This window comes from Aotus nancymaae, unplaced genomic scaffold (genome assembly GCF_030222135.1).
Source record: "Aotus nancymaae isolate 86718 unplaced genomic scaffold, 86718_ANA_hifiasm-v0.15.2.pri h1tg000016l, whole genome shotgun sequence".
NCBI lineage: Eukaryota > Metazoa > Chordata > Mammalia > Primates > Aotidae > Aotus > Aotus nancymaae.
The window spans coordinates 66,639,784-66,664,228 of record NW_026988428.1 but is presented as its reverse complement, the minus strand read 5'-3'; the positions used below and the strand labels follow the sequence as shown (position 1 = coordinate 66,664,228).

At 50.2% G+C, this 24,445-nt stretch overlaps 1 protein-coding gene across 1 annotated transcript in view; it reads right to left on the bottom strand.

The window, feature by feature from the left end:
- VWF (von Willebrand factor) overlaps nucleotides 1–24,445 on the bottom strand; it is a 168,938-nt gene that overhangs the window by 83,837 nt on the left and 60,656 nt on the right. The window contains exons 12-18 of the mRNA XM_064377521.1: nucleotides 24,000–24,138; nucleotides 22,725–22,825; nucleotides 17,383–17,578; nucleotides 16,388–16,603; nucleotides 13,073–13,313; nucleotides 7,221–7,315; nucleotides 4,376–4,536 (exon numbers count right to left, since the gene is read on the bottom strand). Coding sequence (XP_064233591.1) covers nucleotides 4,376–4,536; nucleotides 7,221–7,315; nucleotides 13,073–13,313; nucleotides 16,388–16,603; nucleotides 17,383–17,578; nucleotides 22,725–22,825; nucleotides 24,000–24,138 — 1,149 coding nt within the window. The remainder of the gene's footprint in view (nucleotides 1–4,375; nucleotides 4,537–7,220; nucleotides 7,316–13,072; nucleotides 13,314–16,387; nucleotides 16,604–17,382; nucleotides 17,579–22,724; nucleotides 22,826–23,999; nucleotides 24,139–24,445) is intronic.

Genomic DNA, 24,445 nt, shown 5'->3' with positions numbered 1-24,445 from the left:
TCGGCCCTCTGTGATGCTCCTGGAGTTATCGAGGCACCGCACTCCAGCCTGAGTGACAGAGCAAGACTCCATCTCAAAAAAAAAAAAAAAAAAAAAAAAAAGTGGTGCCCAACTGTTTGAGTCTTCATATGGGGCCAGCGAGGAAACTGGACATCCTGGGACCAGGGACATAAACACACTTCCACTGCCAAGAGGCCCCTAATACTGGCAGACCCCGGGTGCCAGTCTGGGAGACCTAACTGCTAGGTTTTAACGGGTAAGTCAGCATCTCCCCGACAGTGGTACATTTCCACCAGAGCCTCAAGTGTTTCAGACGGGAGGAGCCCTGATCAGGAGACCAGAATTTCCACTATACAACTATGAAGCCTTGACCCAGCTCAGGGTTTCTTCTCCTCTGCCCTCTGTGATGGTCCTGGAATTACCACTGTGGTCAGACGCTGGAAGGGTGAACAGGGCAGTGGATTGTGCTTTGCTGTCACCTAGTGGTGGGAGCAGGTAATATTCTAACTTAAAGGGACGGATGCTTCAGGCAAACTGCTTGGGAGTTCTTCTAGCACAACCCCCTCATTTTATTCATCCAATGGGTCTCAGAAAGTGAACACTGGGATCTTAAAAGTTGCTCCGGTGTGTGCTGACTAATTCCCAGCAGCATCTCTGTTCATGACAGGATTCACGGTTTTCCACCATGAACTTACCATAATAGTGATCATGAAACCACCACTCACAGTCAAGTGCGGTGGCTCACGCCTGTAATCCCAGCATTTTGGGAGGCCGAGGCAGGTGGATCACCTGAGGTCGGGTGTTCAAGAGCAGCCTGGCCTACATAGTGAAACCCCGTCTCTACTAAACATACAAAAATAAGCCGGGCATGGTAGTGGGCGCCTGTAATCCCAGCTACTTGGGAGGCTGAGGCAGGAGAACTGCTTGAACTCGGGAGGCAGAGGTTGCAGTGAGCCAGGATTATGCCACTATACTGTAGCCTGGGCAACAGAGCAAGACTTCGTCTCAAAATAAAACCACCACTCACTAAGCACCTCCCATGAAGCCAATTTTACAGATAAGAACATTAAGACACCAAGATGTTAAGTGACTTGTCACTCACTTAAGTAGATGCCAGGAGCCAGATTCAAGCCTAGAAGTATGAGGCTCTTTGCACGATGGCAGGAGCAGACAGAGCCTGTAGCTTGTGGGGTCAACCAGAAAACCTCTGCTCTAAGCAGGTGCAAGGCCTGGGACAAATCAGAAAGAGACGGGCTCTTTCTCTGCCCCCCAGTATTTTCAAACAGATGGTTCTGGGCATACAGTGGACACTGAGAGATGACGTATAGGAGGAGAGACCATCTTCAGCTGAGAACAGAGCTACTCAAAGTGCAGTCCCTGGGCCAAGGCCAGCCTGTGAGGATGTAAGCACAGAAACTGAAAGTGTTTAGAAAATCTTAGGGAAATTTGGCAGAGTCATGTCATGTCTGCTATATGTCATAAAAACTGGAGGGTAAGAGTCTAGATTTGGGGATCCTGAAAAAAAGGAAAGAAAATATTTTTTAAGGTCGGGTGTGGTGGCTCACACCGGTAATCCCGGCACTTTGGGAGGATGAGGTAGGTGGATCACCTGAGGTCAGGAGTTCAAGACCATCCTGGCCAACATGGTGAAACCCCATCTCTACTAAAAATACAAAAATTTGCTGGGCGTGGTGGCGTGCACCCGTAGTTCCTACACAGGAGGCTGACACAGGAGAATGGCTTGAACCGAGAAGCAGAGGTTGCAGTGAGCCAAGATAGAGCTGCTGCACTCCAGTCTGTGTGACAGAGCTAAACTCCGTCTCAAAAAAATATTTTAAAAGAAGAAAATATTTTTTAATTGGGTGGGATCATATTATTTTTGTCATTGCTTTTTGTTTTATTTTTATGATAATTCATTTTTATTGTATTTACAAAAGCATGGGTCCACAACCGATTGGAAATCTAAGAAAAAGCATCTTTCATGGGTCTCTTGGACGGAGAGCAGAAGGAACTGATGGATGCAGCCTCTGAGACAGTCTTGGATGTTACAAAAACAATTCAAGCTATTCCTACAATTCTGTAGCACTCTCTGGCTTTCAAGTGCTTTCACACACATCTTGGGTCTCACAGTCATGTATCATGGAGGCAGAAGAGGAATTAAGTGTCTATATAACACAAGAGGTAACGGGGCTTCCGGTAAAGACCAAATGACTGTGCAAGAGCACAGAGTGGAAAAGCAGAGAAGCCTGGCCTGACAGGTCTGCCCTCTGCACCCCATTACTGCTCAGTGCTCTTTCTGCTCTCCACAGATCTGCCCCCAGGAAAAAAGACACTTCCCTCTCCCCTTCCCAGTCCTCAGAAGAACGCAGAACCTATGACCCCTTCCCCAAACCCTTAGTGACATTCCACAACCCTGCCACTTCACATGGGACAGGCTGGACAGAGAAACACCCTGGGGGTAACATCGGCACCATCAGATGGGCCCAAACAGGGTGTTTCCAGGCCCAGCCCCATTTTCTTTGTGTTACAGCCAAGAACACATGTCCCGTGCTGCAGCCAGCACGCTGCGCACACTTAATAAATTACACGGACTTCTCTGCTCTCTCAAATCTGGCCTCAGTAATTTGCACATTCGCCGGCATCCTAATGAAGCAGTTGTGAAAATAACCCAATCTCTTACAATATGAACTTGCGAGCTGATAATCCCCTGTGGCTGGAGTGCGAGGCACCTCATCATGTGACAGGTATCCAAGTGCTGTCTTCAGAACGCATGCCCAGTGCTTCAGGAAGGCCAACAGAGTGCCTAACGGGACAACCACATCCTGCGTTTGAGGTCTCACTCTCCTCTTGGGATTTGGAATCATAATGCAATTATTGTGCTTATTAATATTTAAGGCTATCTGTATTTTTTCCTTCACAACAAAAAAGTTCATTTCGAAGCATATCCAGTGCTGACACAGTCCTCTGAGTGATGTTCCTTTTCTTGCTGAGTATGATAAACAATGATCTATGCCTCCACCACACCACAGCTCTGAGACTCTGCATAAGAGGCCCCAGGGATAAGAAGAGCAATGAGGAAGATTCCCCTGCCCTCACCTATTTTTTGTTCCTACCCAGGTCTGAGTTTCCCCTCCTTAGAGACCCTTCGTGATACCCACCTTCGGCTAAGGCACCAAACAACCCTTCCGGTTCAAAGGTGCTCACTGGCCAATCGCTAGCGCTCCTCATCAGAAAAGACAGTTCCAAAACCCTCAGAGGCTAAGGCAGAGGAGGGGAGAATTACTAAGCGTTGGTATCTCTGTTTGGGAGAAGAAAGAGTTGAAGGGGAAATAGAAAAGAAAGCATCTGTCCTTCACACGCTGCAATCCCAGCCTTCCTGAGAGACACTGGTAATTGGTCCACGTTCCCTCTACAGAATATTGACAGGTCCCACAGTCCAAGACCCTGCCCCTCAAGAGGAGCCCTGGGCATCACTAAGTCCCCTCCACAAGAGCCACCCTCTTCCATTCTGGCTTCTCCCAACCCCTCACCATTCACTTTGGGTATAAGGAATCGGGGTCAGGGAAAACAAGAATACAGGATGCATTTGAAAGAGAAACATCCAGAAGTTGCATCTTTCAGGGTGACAAGAATAATGTATGCATAATCTATTTAATACAACCCTGGCCTAAGATTAGACTGGGGAGGGAGAGTAGGAGAGGCAGGCATGCTCAGATCATCGCCACCAGCAGCAGAAGATCCACGCAAGACCCAGAGAGTCAAAAACCAGCACAGCCTTGGATGCGTGGCCTCCACGCCTGTTTTCAGTCACAGCACTGGAGTCACGGAATGTTAAGAGCTGGCAAAGACCTCATGACTCATGTTACAGGTGAAGAAAACAAGGCTCTCAATGGGGAAGAGACTTGTTGGGCTCATGGCTTGTTAGTGACACGGCAGGTAACTCAATGTCTTTTCTTGAAATAGAAAGTTATATGCATATATGTAAATCATATGCAAATATATGTGTGTCCCTCTATTTTCATAGCATGGAAGGCAGCCCCTGGGAAAATCAGAGTGGAAATGCTTGCTTTTACTTGCAGGTGTTTTCTGGATATTCTTTGCTTCCTAAGGCACTCCTGTAAGCTGAGTCCTGTTTTTGTCAGATCCCATGAGGCTCAACCCCAGGCATTTTCCTAACAACACCCTCCCTGACTTTGGCAGCTGACTCTGCCACAGAAGATTCTCCCTCCTCCATGCCGCCATTACCAGCACTACCTCCATTACCATCCCTGTTTAGCACCTCTTTCTTCCTCTCTCTGGCTCCATAGCCCCCTCGCTCATCCCTGCTTATAGGAAAACTGAAGGGCAGGCGCCGGCTCTGTGCCTGGTGACTCACCATGCCGGGGGGGCAGAGGCAGCCAGAGACACAGCCGGTGCTCATGCACTCCAGGTCGTAGTTCTGGCACGTCTTGGCACACTCGAGCCCTTCAGCCCGCGGGTTGTCAGCGGGACACACCAACTTGACCATGGGGGGCCGACAGGATAGGCTCCTTTTGCCTTGAAGGTAGGACAAGCAAAGAGGTGATTAGTGAAGGAGAGAATGGACCTACCTTCCACACTGTCCTTTGGTCCCCTGGATGCCGTCACTTAATTCAGGAGACTCAGAATCGCCCACTCACTGGGACCAGCTACCGCCTGAGCCGGAGTCCCTGTGTGGGCCTGGGAGGGCAGCCTCATCTGCTCACCTGGGCTTCTGACCTCTGGCTTACACTGGTGGCAGCTATTTTGACCCCAGCTCTCATCTGATGTCCCATACTTGTCATCACCCTTGACCTCACTGTAGCAGGTTACATTAAATCAGGATGCATTGCAGAAATTTCCAGACTCAGGCTTGAAAAGACCTGAGTTTGGAGCCAAAAAGGAGTTTTAATGCAACCCAACAGAATCATTACCAAATGGTTACAACTAACGTGGGGAGAAAAGGCCATTTAACCACAATCTTTAAAAGAGATCTTTACTTCAAAGAAAATGTAGCACATACACACCATGGAATACTATGCAGCCATAAAAAACAAGTTCGTGTCCTTTGTAGGGACATGGATGAACCTAGAAACCATCATTCTCAATAAATTGGCACAAGAACAGAAACCAAACACCGCATGTTCTCACTCATAGGCAGGTGATGAACAATGAGAACACCTGGGCACAGGGATGGGAACGACACTCACAGGGCTAGGTGGGGGCGGGGAGGGGAGGGGACAGGAGGAACAGTGACGGGGGCAGGGAGGATGTGGAGGGATAACACCAGGAGAAATGCCTGATGTAGGCAACGGGGTGGGGGATGGAGACAGCAAACCACCATGGCATGTATGTACCTATGCAACAATCCTGCAGGATGCAGGACGTGCACATGTACCCCAGAGCCCAAATACAATGAAACGTTAGCCCCTGCCCTGGCACTTCATTTGAATTTGCGACACTTGCAACACTCCATCCCCTGACACTCCGATCTCCCCTCCCTGCTGTTTTCCCCTCTGATACCCTGTATATGCTCTTCTCACCATCTGATACACCGCACATCTCACTTGTTCATAGTCCTCCCCAAGCCACTGGGCCTAGTAGAACACACGTTCCATGAAGCCAGGGATTTCTGCCTACTTTGCTCATTGACATCCAATTTCCTGGAAATTAGCAGGTATCAATGGCTAACTGGGTAATGCTGACAGCAGATGACTGATGCAGCACCTTTCTTTCAAAAGCCCCGGTGCACTTGATAGCATTTGTATCCCATACTAGCTCCTGTGGGCAAAAAGTCAAAACTTCTAGACTTATTTTTATACAGAAACTTTTGTTAGGAAACTGAAACTCCGAAAGACTAAATGGCCTCTCCCAATCTGCACAGAATCCCAGGAGTTTCCTGACTTTGAAAAATATTACATTTTCCACTGACCAGAGTAGAAGATTCTGAGCAGCACTGAAGGGAGGTCTGACAGGCAGAACGTAACAGATAGTGGGTGGGGGGGAAATGCTCTGAGACGGAGAGAAAGGGAGACGCAGAAGGATGGAGTGACCTTGAGGTCACAGGTTCTGATCTCAACTTTTGAGCCACCCACACCCTCAGGATCTTGCCCAACTCTAGGCTCCTCAGTCAGTCATGCTGGGAGCCTGACCTCTCACACGGGGCAAGCAAACAGCCTGGCGCAGAACTGGGTCCCTTGAACAGAAGGAGCCTTATGGAACGTGAGAGGCAGAGAGAGAAGCAGTCAAGCTGGAGGTTGAAGACAGACATTTATCTCTCTCCCACTGGAAGGGTCCTTTCTAAGCAAGGATGAGCCTTCTGGAAGCAAATAAGGCCCCTGTGATCCACAGATGTGAACGTGAAATCCCCAGTACCAGGTCAGCACCTTCTCCCTTCTGTGCCTGGTCCTTAAACAGTACAGCAGGCCAGACCTGGTGGTTCATGCCTGTAATCCTAGCACTTTGGGAGGCTGAGGCAGGCAGATCACTTGAGGTCAGGAGTTGGAGACCAGCCTGGCCAACATGGCCAAACCCTGTCTCTACTAAAAATACAAAAAAAAATTAACCAGGTGTGGTGACATATGCCTGTAATTCCAGCTACTTGGGAGGCTGAAGCACGAGAATTGCTTGAACCCAGGAGGTGGAGGTTGTTGCAGTGAGCCAAGACCATACCACTCCACTCCAGCCTGGGTGACAGAGCCAGACTCTTGGAAAAAAAAAAAAAAAAGACAGTACAGCAGCCATCAGGAACTTCTAATGGAAAGCAAGAGACCCAACCCTTCTCTTTCTCTCTTTCAATCCATCCAAGAGCTTTCTAAGGAAAGAGCTGTCTTCATCAGGAAGTCCACAGGAAACAAGAGGCCATAAAAGAAGGGTGAGTGTCATGACAGTCAAGGCGACCAACTCACAGCTATTCACTGGGTTAAGGTCACCATGGGCAAACTAGAGGTCTCACACGATCCATCTGCTTATAGAGAAGTTTTTCCCCTTACACAAAACAAAATACTTCTTGCCTCAATGATTTGGATTTACATATGCAAAGACATGTCTTGGCTGGAAAGTCCCTCACACAAACCCAGAAATTGCAGTGATCCTGGTCAGAGCCAGAGCCGTGCCTGAATGCACACGCACATCAGATGGCGCCATCCAGCTCTCCCCCATTCCACATGTGAGGATTCTGGGCAGGATGGAGTCCAAGGGCCTTCCAGGGGGACAGTACTCACTGCGGTGAGACAGGGTACTGCTGAGGACAGCGTCGGGCAGCAGGCTTCCAGGGACTTCACTCATGGTACAGTGCATGAAGCCATCCTCACAGTAGCTGCAGAGAGGAAAATCACGGCCCGGCTTCACGAGACTGGTCTACACTCGCCACCTCCACATCCTCACCCCCTGCTCTCTGCCCCTTCCAACCAGGTCCCAGTCCCAGAACCCCTCCTGAAGCACAGCTCGCTAACATCATCAGTGAGTGATCCCCATGTCACTAAATCCCATGGGATTTTGTTCAGTTTTATTTTCATTGATCCCATTCAACATTATTCATCACTCCTGACCACTCCACTCTTCTAGAAAAAGAAATGTTTATCTCTGCAAGCTTCCCGCCCACTTCCCTGGTTCCTCCTTCTCAGCCTCAGCTTTCATGCGCCCCCGCTGCCTGGCCTTGAAATGTCGGCCTTCCCCAGGCTCCGTCCTAGGCTCACTCCTCTTCTCACATTCTGCTGCCATCCACACCCCCAGCTCTCATCACAGACGGGACTCACAAACCTCCATCAGCAGCTCGGACTGCTCCTTTGAACCCCAGACGCATATACTCAAATGCCTACATGGTCTCACTAACGTAGTAAGTCTCAAAAACATTTCAAACTCGGTACATCCAACACTAAACACAATCCCCCACCAAAGCCGATTCTTTTCCAGGGTGGATTCACTGAATGGTGGTGACACCATCCAACTAGCCTCACAACCAGAAACCCAGGGTCATCCCTGCCACTGTCTTCTCCCTCATCCTCTGTATCTGATCCACCACCACGCCCTTAGACTTGGCCTCCTATATGTCACTGAAATTCATATCCACTTCATCTCCACTGTCATGAGACAAGACACTATCATCTCTCGCCTGGCCTATGCAAAAGTCTCCTGACTGACTGACTGAGTATGTTTTTATAAAATGTGTGTGGTTGCTTTGTATGCATGTATGTTCAATTTGTATAAATGACATCACATAGCACACTGAGTTTTGCTTTTCCTATTGAACACCTTGGGTAAGATCCACCCCTGTTAAGACATGTACCACTTGTCTGTGGCTTCTGTTACACAATACACCCTTTACCTATTCAATGTCCCAGTGATGGACACAGGTTGTCACCTGCTCCTCACCACCACAGACAAAGCTGTGCTGAACATCTGCAGACCTGTGTCCTAATGAACTTGTGTCAGGATTTCTTTAGTCTATCTGCACAGAGCAGAAGTGTAGGGACAGCAGGTGTGAATACCTGACCGGCGTATGCTGTGCCAAATGCTCTCCTAGGTGGCTGAGCCAGTCCATGCCCTACAGTAGCAGACGAGGGCCTCCATGCCCCTCAGCTCTGCCAATACTTGGCATTATCCAGACGTCCAATTTTTCCAGTCTATGAAGTCATACTCATTGCTTTAATTCACATTTCTCTGACTGCAATGATTTTTATTGTTGTTTTGTTTTTGTTTTTTGGGTTTTTTTGAGACGGAGTCTCACTCTGTCACTAGGCTAGAGTGCAGTGGCCCGATTTCAGCTCACTGCAACCTCTGACTCCCTGGTTCAAGCGATTTTCCTGCTTCAGCCTTCTGAGTAGCTGGGATTACAGGCACGCACCACCATGCCCAGCTAATTTTTGTATTTTTAGTAGAGATGGGTTTTCGCTATGTTGGCCAGGATGGTCTCGATCTCCTGACCTCATGATCTGCCTGCCTCGGCCTCCCAAAGTGCTGGGATTACAGGTGTGAGCCACCGCGCCCGGCCTGTTTTGGGTTTTTTGAGACAGAATCTTGCTCTGTCGCCCAGGCTGGAGTGCACCAGTGCAATCTCGGCTCACTGCAACCTCCGTCTCCCGGGTTCAAGCAATTCTCCTACCTCAGCCTCCCAAGTAGCTGGGATCACAGGCGCACATCACCATGCTCAGCTAATTTTTGTATGTTTAGTAGAGACAGGGTTTCACCATGTTGGACAGGCTAGTCTTGAACTCCTGACCTCAAGTGATCTTCCCACCTTGGCCTCCCAAAGGGCTGGGATTACAGGCATGAGCCACCTTGTCTGGCTGACTGTAATAATTTTGAACATTTTTAATCCACTGGCTGTTCAATAAATATTTGTTGAATGAACAAGAGAATCAGTCCTTCCCTTTCTGAGCACATGCAGCACCTGTGCCGCCTTCTGGTTTTTAACTAATACCAAGTTTTAAAAGAGAAAATTCCCCCTGCCCCTATAAATGTCATGTTCTGTCATTTGGACATGACCCAAAAGCTTAATTTTCTAAAAAGCCTCTAAGATAGGTTTAAAATCAACTTCCAGCCCTAAGCCTGGTCTGCAGAAGAATAAACACTCCGCTGTGCTGGCTGCTGGGATGACTGAGCACGTGGTCCGCAGAACTTCCAGGCCACTGTGTTCCACCTTCCTGCCACCTTTTCATGGCCACAGCTAGCACCTGCTGCAGTCAGGCTCATTCTCCAGTGTGTTGTCTAAAGAATAAAAATAAACAGCTGCACGCAGGCCTCGAGGTCCTTCTGACACACCTTCTCCATGAAACCCAATTTTCTTAATGAAGCAGAAAGACAAGATCCTCAATAGCTTTCAGCCCTGATGCCCAAGAGAGACAAGGAAGCAGATGTAGACACGAAGAGGTCACTGATGTCAAACCCTTTGCCCAAAGCTAGGGTCACTCCCCAGCCTGTTCACCCAGAGGCCAATGCACTCCATCTCCCACCTTCCCTGTTTTAGTGAAACAGTCAGCAACAGTTGCTGCCCCTGCAAGTCATACCAGCTTCCTATAGCCTAGGCTCTTACCTCACCACTGAAACACGGGGGCCACCATGACCTTCTCATCACGATTCATCCACCTATTCTCAGTGTTATAGGGAGAGTTCAAGAACGCCTAGGTTCTCATCACTTGCTGGCTGATTTAGGAAAGTGATCATCTCCCTATGCCTCAAATGCTTTACTAAAACAGCAAGCCCTGCCTGCCCAACAGCGTTGTTTTAAGGCCCCAGAGAGAAACTCCTGGAAAATTACAGCCAGACAACTGTAGTAAAACAGCACTGGGCTAAGGCCGAATGATGGAACCCACAGAGCATGTCCTTACTCCCTTCTGCCCTTAATTTCCACGATACGGCGCTGCTCTGGTTCTGCCCTTTTTACTGGCCTTTGATCTTTGGCCTCTCACATGCAATCCTCTTTTTCTTCCTCCTGCCCTCCGAACATTCCCCCGAGTTCTGACTCAGTGCTCTTTTCTGCCCTTTGGCCCACTCCCCTTAGGGATCCTCACTACTCCCATGGCCGTAACCGTCACCTCCACACAAACCTTTCTCTCCAGCCCCCATCTCTCACTCACCTTCCAGACCCATTTCAAGCTGTTGATTCCATTTGTTCACCAAGATGGTAACTCAAAGTCACTAAGGCCAAAACCAAAGTCGTCACTTGCCCTCTACCTCCAGAGGGCCCTCTTGCAGAATGCCGTCGCTGTCCTCACAGGCATTCCAGTTCAGAACCCCAGGACCATCTGCAACAGCCCGTCCTCCTCTCAAATGTCCCACCAACCCATCTGCTTTCCCAGCGTCTCTGGCTCCTGGCTCTCACTCTCCATTTCCACTGCCGTGTTCCAGGGCCTCATTACCTTCTTATCAGTCTATGTCAACGTTTTTTTGCAGATGCTCTCTCCACCATCATGCCTCATGCAGCTCCCAAAACCCACTCCCTGAAGCTACTTTTGGATCCTATTTGCTCCCTGCTGAGAACCTTCCGGGGGCCTATTCCCCCTGCTCCAGCATCAGTGCTCACCCCCTCCTTTTGAAGACCCCTGAACCTCATCCCAACTTCCCTCCAGTCTTAGTCTTTCTTCATACAACACATGTTCGTGCCAGAGGGCTGACCTTGGGGATTGCGGAGTACTCCTTGTGCATTTAGTTCCGAGACCTCTGCTCCACCTCAAAACAACCCTCCTCCATCCTGCCAGCCCACCTCTGCTGCTGGAATCCTCTCCAAGCTCAAAACCACCTCTGGCAGAGAGTTTTCCCTAATTTCTCCCACATGGAAATGATCCCTCCCTTTTCTGAATGAGTAAGGATTTTTATGTCTCTGATATGACACATCTACCAAATGTTATAGTTATTTCATCTCAATTATCATGTTCTGTGTACCTACTTTATGCCAGGACTGTGTTAGGGGCTGGGGATCGGGACCTAAGATGTGGTCTCTACTCGAGGGGTGGCCACAGTCTAGAGGAGAGACACAACACGGTTGACTGACAGCCAAGTTCAACAGTGATGAGTGTTTCAACAGAAGGGTAAACAACCTACTTCCGGTAAACAAGGTGGGAGGGGCTTCAAATTAACCTCACTGGAGTGATGAGGAAGAGTTTTATATCAGATGCAATGTGCAGATTCTGTTCCGGTCTTGATTGAAACAAACCAATTATAAAAGACATTATGAGAAAATCAGAAAGAAGTGAACATGGATTGAATGTTAGATGTTATTAAGGAATTATCGTTCATGTTCAGGTTAATAATGGTATTATGATGATGTTTACTTTTTTAAGTGCTTATTTGTTGAAATATGTACTGAAGTATTTGCAGGTGAAATGATATAACATTTGCAGGTTTTTTTAAACTATTCCAGCCACACAGGGGAGGAGTCAGTAGACAAAATAAAAATGGCAAAATGCTGATAATCACTGAAGCTGGGTATGGATACGCTGGGGCTCCTTATACTATTCTACTTTTACGTCTGTCTGAAACTTTCCATAATCAGGACTTTTTTTTTTTTTTCTTTTTTTTGAGACGGAGTTTCGCTCTTGTTACCCAGGCTGGAGTGCAATGGTGCAATCTCGGCTCACCGCAACCTCCGCCTAATCAGGACATTTTTAACTGGTCTCCCCTAGAAGACTATAAGGTACTGTATCTGGTTTTTTTTTTTTTTAAGTGACAAGATTTCCCTCTGTCACCCAGGCTAGAATGCAGTGGCACAATCACAGCTCACAGCAGCTTTGACTTCCTGGGCTCAAGCAATCTCCCCACCTCAGTATTGCAAGTAGTTAGGGCTACAGGTATGCATCATCACGGCCAACTATTTTCTTTCATTGTATGTAGAGACAGGGCCTCACTATGTTGCCCAGGCTGCTCTCAAACTCCTGGGCTCAAGCATTCCCCCCACCCACCTCCACCTCCCGAAGTGCTGGGATTACAGATATGAGCCACTGCTCCAGCCTGGTTCATCTTTAGATCATTAATTCTTAGCCAGAACTAAGACAGAACAGGTGACAGTAAGTGTTTGTCCAACAAATGTCCTGTTGTAAATTTCTTCTACGCTCATGGCAACTCTGTTGAAACTGACCATCACAAAAGGCCTAGGCAAAGAGCTGCAGGAAGCAAGCATGATTTGGAGCGTTTTGGGGAAGTGTATGAAGCAGGTCAGGGTAGCAAACCCCACAGAGGCAGTGCTGCTGTGGTACACGTTCTTTTTGCTCAAAGACTTCAGCCTGAGAATACTGCAAGGAGGCCGGTAAGGAGGATGACAGGGCGATCTCCCTTTTCCTGCTCCAGAAGAGGAAAACTGAGACCTAGAGCCCAGAAATGGGGCCCAACCCATGATAGTTGGCAATAAAACTCAAGAATTCCTACTGCCAGCCAGGAATCCTAGTTCCCTGTGTAGTAAGGAAGCCAGAACACCTAGACCAAATCCCAGCTCTGCTTCTGACTTGCTGTACAATTCTGGACAAGTCACTTCCTTCCTTGGGCCTCAGTTTACCCATCCATGAAGTGAAGGTCTTGGGGGCCCGTTTACCTCTCCAGCTCTGCTGTTTCAGAGTTCCCTGACCCTGCTGCCTGCACTTACCACATGGTGTGATGGTCTGAGAAGATGTCTTCAGGCTGGAAGATCTCACCATCGTAGTAACAGGGGCACTGAGCCTTAGGCACACAGTCCCCCCTCTCATCCATGTACAGCCCTGGAGGACAGAAGCAGCCCTCAAGGCAGTCCTCACTGCATTCCTCATCCGGGTAAGAGAGAGAGCGGCAGGTCAGGTTGCAGGGGGTCCCGCACTGCAGGTACACCTGGCCTTTCGGGCAGTTCAGCTCTAGAGGAGAGAGGAGGAGTAAGGCCTCAGCGGGAATGTTGCAAAGCAAGGACTGTGTTCTAGGACTTACCACCCCTTGCAGCTGTGACTCCCCCACAATCATATCTGTAGGGTCACCAACTTCCTTTCCCACAATGAGCAAAACTGTATTTTTCAGCCTGCAAATGTGTACTATAATGATGGGGGCACACATTTTCTCCTCTCCTCAACCAGAGGGAATGTGCATTAGTCATTTCTGAATTCTCAAAGCCTAGGAGGTAGTAGAAATCCTGGCAGGTTTTGAAGCTGTGAATATTAAAAAGAACTGGGAGTGACAGGCTAGGGCATCTTAGTGATGATAATGACAATGCTGGGTATCATTTATGGAGCACCTACTGAATACCTTGCTCTTACATGGGCTCACGCTGAGTTAGCTCTCATCACCTCCTTTCAAGAAGCTTAGGCTGAGTGACTTGTCAAGGGTATACCTCACAGAGGAAGCAGAGGCAGGATTTGAACCTAGCTCTCTACAGCCCATGCTCATAATCATTATTCTCTTGAAATAAAACAGTCCCTTTGAGGACATGCTGGTCCCAAAGAGCAGGGACACTCATACCTGCCCCAGCGAAGCAGGTAGCACACATCCGCCCACAGCCCTCACCCTCCCTAGCCTCCCACAGAGAAATACAGCAAGAAACACAAGCTAGGAGGAAGTGTAGCAAAGAAGTAACACAGCTAAGGGAACAGGCTCTATATTCCAAAGACACCCACCACTAGTTGGCTATGTCACCTTGGGCAGTATCCTCAGTGGATGGAATAACAATATCCTTATGGGCAGGGTAGGGCGGACAAGGAAGGTGTGTGGGGAGCATTTTACCCTTTCAAAATGCCTTCCCTTTTGCGGACCAGCTGCTGCCCAAGAAATGAGAACCTCGCCCTGGGCATGCTTCTTCTGAGACCATTAGAATCCTTTCCCGCTCTGTTAGAATTCATTGCTCCAGCAGAAACCCACTGGCAGAGCATTTCACAGAAGCCGTAAAAGTAAGCCCTGGCCATGAGCCTGAGCCATGGAACAGGGGCCTTTGGAGAGACCCTGCAGTTTCCCGCTCCTGCCACCACCCTGCACTTGGTGTTTGAAGGTTGCTGGGAAGGGTGGGGCTCTTTAATTCTATTAGACATTGATTTTTCTCAGCAAGAAAGGAAAGGTTGGGTCATTGGATGATTATTGAGGGAGCGTAGGTGAAGACGGGATGTGTTAGACAATAAAGATGAAGATGTCTTTCAATCCCGAGCCTACGATGACAACAGCACATTTTACCCATTAAAGAGCAGCTAGACTCGAGAGCTTGCTTGGTTCTGATAGGCTATCTCTAGCGCCGGCTTAGAGCCTTATTACATTTCTCCTTTAGCCTTCTTCCCCAAAGAAACAATGTGCATCTCAGTTTAGCAGACACGTCTTGTGTATCCACTGCCTGCCAGGAGCCACGCTAGGCCCAGGGAAGCAGAGATGGTCTGACCTGGTCCTTGCCTTCAGAGAGCCTGTGGTCTTGTCTACCCAAAGGAAACACAACCAATTTGCAAGAGGACAAAAAAAGTGTGTGCTTCTCCTGAATCTCCTCACAACATCCCACAAAGTAGCTACATGGTAAGTCTGTGCTCCCTGAATGTCCCCAGTCGGTATGACCTCTTCTTAGGAATAGATTCACTGGTTTAGGGAGCTCCGTTCATTTCCCTGGAAGAGAAAGTGAAGTATGGGTGGAGGGGACAGCTGAGCCTCAGCTCTTCTCCAAGTCAAGAAAGGATGGGAGCAAGAACCCAGGAGTCTTGCACAACTGCCTTGGGTGCAAAGGGACAGCCTAAGACCATCTGGCCAGCCTAGTCTCTTGTCCCAAAAGCCCCCAGAGACAGATCCCTCTTGTGCTTAAAAGTCTCCAGAGAAAGCTCCTTCCCATCACCCTTTCTGCCCTATCATAAAGCCTCAGGAGTCAGGACATTCTTTAACTGAACCTTATCCCCACTACAGAAGCCTCAGCCCATTTCCCCTGTTCTGTTCAGTGGAGGTTAAGAATGGCTGTTCGTGAGAGATTAAAGAATATTTCAGTGGACCCATTGCGTTCTGGGAGAACGTCCTAAATTAGGAAATCCTGCCGATGCCGCAGCATACTGATAATGCATCATTTCTAACGTTGGTGGACAAGCAAACAATATTCATAAGGGGCATCTCATTCACTCCTCATTACTCTCCCCAATTTCTAAATAGCAAACGCTAAGGAAGAAACTGAAGTGCAGAGGGGTTGTTAAAACCGTAGCCAAGTACACGTCCTCCAAAAAGCCTTCCTTGGTTTTCCCTGCCTTGAATCTACTCATCCTTTTACTTAGCATGACAGGTATCTAGTAGGGCTGCAGTTTCCATCTGTGACTCTAACAGTAAGTTTGGAGTTCCACATCATCACTCTTGCCCGACCCCACTGGGCATGCAGCAAATGTCCCCTTAGCAATAACAAAAACAAAAAAGTTAGCCCAATCCAGCCACCCAGGGACCAGAGTGGGAGCAGATACCAACTCCGGTCCCCAGTTTCCAGCAGCGCAGAGAGAATCTAAAGCCAACTGGGGACAGTGATGTAATTTACCTTCCTATAATTCTGTACAGTGCCAGAGACTTTGCCTATCGGTGGTTTGCCTGGAGTTATAAGCAAAGGGTTTGAATGCGAATTTCCCCTTGCCTTCATCGGACTCTCAAGGGGTGCGTGGACCCAGCGGGATCTGGGACCCACTAGCTCCACAGCCTGACCCTACGTGTGCCGAACGAACACCAGGTGGCAGCAGCCACTGGAAACCCCTGCTCTACAAGGATCCCCAAGTTCTAGGCCTCCAGGTACAGGGAGCCAACTTGTCCTGGGACAGGCCCCAGGAGGTCCCCACCGCGTGTCCTGCTGGGAGGTGGAAGTGAGAGGTGGATGCCAATGAACCGTCCCCCCAACCCATGCTTGTCACAAGGCCCCAGGCCCTCTTTCCACAGAAAATAATGCAGAGAAAGGGCTTCGAAAAGGACGCGTGGACGGATTTGGGGGGCGGTGGGCAGGGAGGGCACGCACCGCAGCGTCCCTGCTCGCGCCAGGCGATGCGCACGCCTCTCCCCGCGCAGGCCGCGGCGTAGCTGGCCAGGGCGCCGCACAGGCACTCGCGGCCGTCGGAGCAGGAGCACACGTCGTAGCGGCAGTTCCGCAGGTAGGGCAGCGGGCTGACGGCGCGATGGCAGGCCTCGAACGTAGGGGACGTCAGCACCGCGCAAGCCTCCTCGGAGAACCTGGCTGTAGGGGCGAGAGGAGCGAGCCCGGGATGGGGCGGAGAGTGGGAGGGGTGCCACGCCCCCCAGGCCAACCCCCGGGAAATAGCCCAGTGCTGCCGATAGAGGGCCGCAAGGTCGCGCAGAGAAATCTGCAAATTCCACTCCCCAGTCCATTTATCTTACTATCGTCTAACGCTGAGTTTGTGAGCTGCTGCTGCAGTCGACTGGGAACGTCGAAGGACAGGGACTATGGACTATGGTCTTTTATTTTATTATTATTATTTTTTTTTTTTTACAGAGACATGGTCTTGCTCTGTCGCCCAGGCTGGAGTGCAGAGATGGGATCTCGGCTCACTGCAGGCTCGACCTCATGGGTTCCTGCGACCGTCCCACCTCAGCCGCCTGAGTAGCCGAGATTACAAGCGCACCCCACCACGCCCGGCTAATTTTTAAAATTATCATTTTAATAGAAATGGGGGCTCCCTACGTTGCCCAGACTGGTCTCGAACTCCTCGCCTCAAGCGATCCTCCTGCTTCCGTGGACTTGCTTTTTTTTTTTTTTTTTTTCCTTTCCCGGGCCTTGGCGCGTGGAGGGCGCCCAAAAAAGGGACTTTGAAGAGCAAACAACCCAGTTCAGATGATGGAATGCTAACGGTAAAAACAACGCCCCACCCCTTTCCTCGCTCCCCGCCCCCGCCCCCGCCTCCCCGCGGTGGGCGCACTGCCCAGCGAACCCACTGCGCTGGATGTGGGGACCTCGAGGCTCTGCGGGGTCCCTGACTTGCCCCCAGGCTCACGTACTCATGCGCGGGTTGAGGGCGCAGGGATCGCTGTGCTGCTTCTGCAGGTCCTGGCAGTCCCCGTGCAGCTTCCAGGAGTTCCCGAAGTCCTCCACCCGGGGCTCCGCCAGCCCGGAGGGGGTAAGGAAGTCGTCGCCCTGGTTGCCGTTGTAATTCCCACACAGGCCGCAGGTCTTCCCGGAGTAGACGGGGGACAGCTGCGGGAGAGACCAGGCCACCCTGGCGCCACTGCCGCCGAAGCAGCGCAGAGTTGTTTCGCTAATGAGATGGTTTTAATCAAAAAAATTCCCCGGGTGAAAAATAAATATGAATTTAACAAAAAGCAGCTAGCCCTGGGCTGCAAAAGGGGTTGAGGGGAGTGAACTGCAGTGTAAACTTACCGGTTCCATCCCTGTTCCCAAATCATCAGAGTCCTGTCCTGCCACAAGGGATTTTAGAAAAACTATCAGATCAGCCGGGCGCGGTGGCTCATGCCTGTAATTCCAGCACTTTGGGAGGCCAAGGTGTGTGGATCACGAGGTCAGGAGTTCAAGACCACCCTGACCAACATGGTGAAACCCCATCTCTACTAAAAAATACAAAAATTCGCCGGGCGTGGTGGTGCGCACCTGTAATCCCAGCTACTCAGGAGGCTGAGGCAGGAGAATCGCTTAAACCTGGGAGGCAGAGGTTGCAATGAGTCAGATAGTGCCATTGCACTCCAACCTGAGGGGCAGAGCAAGACTCCGTCTCAAAAAAAAAAAAAAAAAAATTATCAGATCATTTAAGGATGGAGAAGCAGAGGCCCGGAGAGGGAACATGACTTGCCTCCGGTCAGGGAGGTAGTGGCAGAGCCCGGGTGAGTGAGTAGGCAGGTTGAGCCCAGCCCAAAGTACTCTGCTGTCCATGCCATCCACACCAGTGGGCCTGTCACCTCCAGAATCACATGCAAACTCAAGACCCCTCTGTATAGGAAGACCTCGAATTGGTCACTCGGTGTGACCAGGAGGGGTCCAGGGTTCAAACTCCAGGCCATCGGCATATGGTTTATTGTCCATTCTCAGAACTGAACAAAGTTCTGAGCTCAAAGTGCACATTCGGGGACAACCAGGAGAGTGGAACCTGCCTTTCCCCCACACAGCTGGGGGTATCTGCTGGTTTCTACGGAGAGGACCCTGATTCAAAGATGGAGTCGGGGCTGGGACCCAGGAGTCCTGACTCCCTCTTCTCATGTCATTACCAAGGCAGGACGACCTCCCTGCATTCTGAATCCTCAGGGGCTAGGGTCAGCTCTCAGAGCCCCTTTTCAGCTTCCAGCTCCAGCCTAACAAGATGCAGGATTAACAATCCAGTAGAAGGTCCTAGGCCCATAGAAATCGAACCCAGGTAAACATCATTGTTAAGAAAGGGGACAGAGTAATGTTTCCTTGTTTGCTTGACAAATATCAAATGTTGTTACATTAGGCCTTCTCCCACCTCCCTATTTGAAATTTAAATCCCCGCAAGCTGGCACATCCTGCCCCTTTCTCTGCTGTATTTCCCCAGGATCTATCACTTTCCGATCTGTAATATGATTTACTTATTTGTTTTATTTATTGTCTGTCTGTCTCCATTAGAACTGAAGCTACATGAGGCAAGGATTTTTGTCTGTTTTTTCTCACTGCTGTAATCACAGCATCTAGAATGGTGCCTGTCTTAGCCCTTTCAGGCTGCTATAACAAACTATCACAGCCTGGGTGGCTTATAGACAAGTGATACCGATTGCCCACAGTTCTGGAATCTGGGAAGTCCAAGATCAAGGCGCCAGCAGATTTGGTGTCTGGCGAGGGCCCTGCTTTCTGGTTCACAGATGGTACCTTCTAGCTGCATCCTCACATGGTGGAAGTGGCTAGCTAGCTCTCTGAGGTCTTTTATAAGGGCACACACCTCACTCTTCATCGCCTCCCAAAGGCCCCACCTCCAAATACCATCACCTTGGGGGTTAGGATTTCAACACAGAAATTTGGGGAGGACATGGACATTCAGTCCACAGCATGCCAGCAGACACTCAGTAAGTGTTTGTTGAATCAATGAATTGTTGAACAAATGAATGAATAGGTAAGTGAATAACTAGTTTCTCCTCCTGATGGGCTGGAATGCAGTGCCCACAGTCAGGGCTCCCTGGGTAAGGCGGCATAACTGGTGGTGCACCTCCACTCCCTCCCCATCTCTCGGCATCTTTTCTCTCTCCTTTCTCGAATTTTGATGCTCCCCAAAGGTGCTTTCATTTACCCCCACCAGGCCGTCTATCACTCCCATGCCTCACTCTAAAACCAGGTCTTCTCCCATCTCCTTGTCTTGTCTCAGAGGTTGGCTCGGCCAGGGTTAGGGGAGTGGGTGCACCCAGGGGCGGGACACTTAAGAGAAGACACTGGCTATTTGAAATAAACCTCTGCTTAGTGACAGTTCTGATGAAATGAAGCCTGTGCAAGGGTCTTTTCCACACCACTGTACCTAAGGCACACCTGGGCCCTACAGAGCAGCCAGCAGGGCAGGGAAACAGCACACAGAGGGCATGATTTCTGCTGGCCGGAGGCTTGCTGCCTGGACCGCCAGCCCCACGGGGACAGCGTGCACACCACGCCCAGAGGGAGGAGACCAGAAGAACCCTGGCAGCACCTCCTCTGGCACCACCTCTGCCCCAGCCAGCCTCCCTCCAGCTCTTGCCTCCACACTGCAGTCCCCAAAACCCTAGGGTCAGCATTCTGAGGCTCCTCACCTCCTGCCCCATCTCAAACACCCCCTTTCCTGCTTCATAATAAAACCCACAAGACAGACCCTTTACATGAGCACCAAGAACCTGTATAAGGAAAAAGAAAAAATATACAAAAAGACAGTTCTATAGGCATGGGGTCATCTGACCCTGTCCTGAATCTTGGCCAAAGAAATTGCTTCTTGTTAGCTAAACTGACACAAACTCACCCCCAAAGAAAGAAGTTGGCTTCTCTTCTCCTCAGGGAGAGACAAAGACCAGAGAAACCTGAGGGGAAGAAGGGCAGCTGTCCAGGATCAGAAGTTACAGCCCTGCTGATTGAAGGGAGAAAGCACGTGGGTGGAGAGCACCCTCTCTGTGAGGCAGAGGATGCTGAAAAAGTGGATTGGCTGGCCAGGAGCGATGGCTCATGCCTGTAATCCCAGCACTCTGGGAGGCCAAGGCAGGTGGATCATTTGAGGTCAGGAGTTTGAGAACCAGACTGGCCAACATGGTGAAACCCTGTCTCTACAAAAAATACAAAAATTAGCCGGGCATGGTGGCAGGCACCTGTAATCCCAGCTACTTGGGAGGCTGAGGCAGGAGAATCATTTGAGCCTGGGAGGCAGAGATTTCGGTGAGCCAAGATTGTACCACTGCACTCCAATCTGGGGGACAGAGTGAGACAAAAGGGGAGGGGCGGGGAGGGGAAAGAGAGAAGGAAGGAAGGTAGAAAAAGGAAGGAAGGAGAAGGAAGGAAGGAAAAGGAAGGAAGGAGAAGGAAGGAAGGAAGGAAGGAAAAGGAAGGAAGGAAGGAGAAGGAAGGAGAAGGAAGGAAAAGGAAGGAAGGAAGGAAAAGGAAGGAAGGAAGGGAGAGGAAGGGAGAGGAAGGGAGGGAGGGAGGGAGGGAAGGAAGGAAGGAAGGGAAGTGGACTGGTTAAAGTGAAGCAACTCCTTGAAGACCGGGTTGCAGGAGGCAAGATTAGACAAGAGCCAGGAGCCCGAGTTCTGGTCCTCACCCTGTAACCAAAGGACCATGAGACCCAGGGCAAGTTACTCCTGCTCTGGAAATAGTGGCTCTTTATTTCCTACTAGAAATGGGAGGTTGACAAGAGGATCTCCCAGATCTTCCTTCGCATGGTCTATGGTTGCACGTTTATTTTTAATGAAAAGGAAAAAAAAAGGAGTTAGTTTGAAATTCCCTCAGGAGCTTTAAGACAAGAAAAAGAATACGGCCACAGGAGGAGGGAGGATGCCAGGGCAATGCCCGACGGCCCCCCACCAGGACTACAGCAAGGACCCTGTGGAGCACCGGACCCCAGGGGCAGGAGGAGGCTCTCCAGGAATCCGAGGCATAATCTAGCACAGTGGTTCTCAAATTGTAGTCTTAAGACCCTGGGGGTCTGAGACCTTTTCAAGGGTCTGGGAAACCAAAACTACTTTCATAAAACTACGAACACATTATTTGCCCTTTCCCTCGTTCCCTTACAAGTATACAGTGGAATTTTCCAGTGACCACATGACACGCAATATTGCAAAAGATTGAATGCAGAAGTAGATGCGAGAAGCCAGCTGTCTCCTATTAAGCCAGCCATTAAAGAAATTTGCAGACATGTACAACAGTGGTATTATTCTTGTTGCTTATTTTCGTTCTGGCAAACAGTTATTTTTTCCCAAAACAGTGATGTTTGTATTAACTTGTAGTGGGCTTATTATTACAATTTTTGAATGAGCTAATAAATACATATTTTAAATGTCTCTAATTTAATTTCTAATCTGGTAAATATCAATAGATATAATCCTCCTACAAGATCTTGGGGTTCTCAATAATTTTGAAGAGTGTAAAGGCATTCGAGACCAAAAACTGAGAGCCACTTTTTGTTCTGATGGGAAAAGCATGAGGCAGAGAGCTAATCCTTGCTCATCCTGGGTCATTCAGGAGGGCGGGGGGGTCCGAGTGGGAAATCCGATGAGTCTGGAGTGCCGGACCATCCCTCAACTTCCCTGTGCCCTGGCTGCCTCATTTATAAAGTGTCAGTAATAATATCTGCACTGCCCACCTGCCTAAGACATTTCCAGACAAACAGTGTAGATAGAGGCCCCAGGAAAAGTATGGATTGCTATCCAGTGTGATTCTAGGACCACTGAGAACAAGAAGTGGCCCACACATGCAGAGTCCAGGGCCCAGGGGAGGAATCTGCTGGTGTCCTGTGCAACCTCTCCCAGGCAGACGGGAAACTTGGCTTTCTCTTAGCTCGGAGTGCCAATCTGGCTCTTCCCTTACTACCCATAGTGGGCACCCGGGGAGACAGCCCTGCTCCCGGGCCTTGTTTCAGCCAGGAGATTGGACAGCAAACCTGCCCCCTCCCCAACCCTACAAGAGACCACCCCAGTCTAGAGGTCCTTGGCATAGCGGAACCCAGCAAGAAGGATCCCCCGGGGCCAAGAAGGGGAATCCAGAAAACAAACACCAGCCTCATAAACAAGAGAGGCCTGTTCCTCGCTCTGCGGGTGTAGGCCAAGAGGAGAAAGGAATTCTTTTCCCACCACACAAAGCCATTCTGCCCAGAGCACAAGGGGTACTTTGTAAGGGTCGGGCTGCAGGGAGCCAATGTCCCATGAGGGGGACCTACCTTCACCAGCAGCCTCCCGCGGCCATCCCAGTCCATCTGCAGGTCCTCTCCGTAGCTGACGTGCACGGAGGCCGTCACTGTGTGCTGGATGCGAAGGTCACCTGGGACCCAGCAGGACAGGATTCAGGCAGAGGTGGGGAGAGGACAGGGTAGTGGCAGGCAGATGTATTTAGGGGGAAATGGGGTGTCTCAAAAGGATGGTAGCAATGAACAGCAATGACTTAAGGGCAGATGGGGTGGCCATGAGGTTTAAGGGGGTGTCAGGTAGAAGGGTGATCAAGGTGGACAGAGGGCAATTAGGGTCCCCCAGGGAGAAGCCTCTGCACCTGCGCTGTGACCTGCCATTCCCCCTACTACCACAGGAGGGAGGCAGAGGCTCCTGCATCCTCGGCTTTAGGTGGGTGCCCTCGAGCAAAGGGGATCTGTCTATTATTGACACCACAACACCTGAACATGCCTGGGACACTCTGCCACTCCTGTCCGCACAATGCTGTGTACAACACCGAATACAGCAATTGTTGCTTCTATGGGAAGGTGGAGAGAGATGGGAGCATACCCCTTGCCCTGGGGGAACAAACATATCTCATTAGGAGACACACAGCATTGACACCCATGGACGTGCTGGGCACCCACTGGCCCAGGTTCACCCACTGTGTGCGATGCTAGGATAGTGGGCGACAAAGTGGCCAGCAGCCACAGAGAAGGACGAGTCTGGGAGCCATTTTGAGCATGAAGTTTCAGAGCTTTACAAAGCAAAACCAGGTTTGCTTTGACAGGCACAGGGCAACCTGGGTGAAGATACTGGACAGGTAGGTTTTTTGCTACCTCTAGACAGGCCAGAGGGTCACCTGGCCTTGCCCCAAGTGGCATCCTCTGGTGTGACATCACCAGTCACCCCCGATCTCAGCATCAGCCTCTGCCCCTTTCCCACCCCAGAGCAAACCAGAACCACCTGCCCAAGACTCAACTCGCCCCTTTGGTTCAAGCCAAATAAAAACCCTCTTGGTTCCCTTTTCCCAGCTACACTCTGTCCCAGGCCTAGAGCAACATCTTCATCTGCAGGCTTTCTTCTCTAGTCTTTCTCCTCCAGGAAGCCTTCCTTTCTTGCAGGGATGCATGCCATGCACCCCACCCTGCCCTCCAAAGATAACTCCCCATCACATTCCCACAGAAGAGGCATGCAGGTCCTTAGGGACAGTGGCCAGGGCTGAGAAGGAGGGTGCTGAGGGATGTGCCTGGCCAGCCCCAGGCCTGGTGGAGCAGGACGAAGCACACCTTTCAGGAGGGGGAGCTGGACGTCCTGGCCATCCATGGCAACTCCGCCCCCGTGCTTCAGCTTCACAAGGCTGTTGTGCAGGCCAGGCAGCCGGATGGTGACGAAGCGGGTGCACACAGCATCAGGGTCATCAGCACACTGCCAAGAGGGAACACAGGGTGATTTTGCTGCACCCCCTGCCTGTCCAGCACCTCAGCCCAGGACCCTTTTAATCAGAGAAAGTCCCTGACCCCAGAGAGCCTCTGGCCTTCTCACAGCCTACAACCCCATTCTCCCAGAATACTCCATGTGAATGGGGCCCCCTAGAGTTGTGCAGCAGGAAGGCGCTGAGCGCATCCGTGCCTGCATCTTTTCCCAGCCTGGCCTGGTCTTTTTTAAAGAACCATGGGCCTCTGCTTCATCGTGTTCCTTGGACCTGTCGTTCAAAGGGAATCAGAGACTTTGA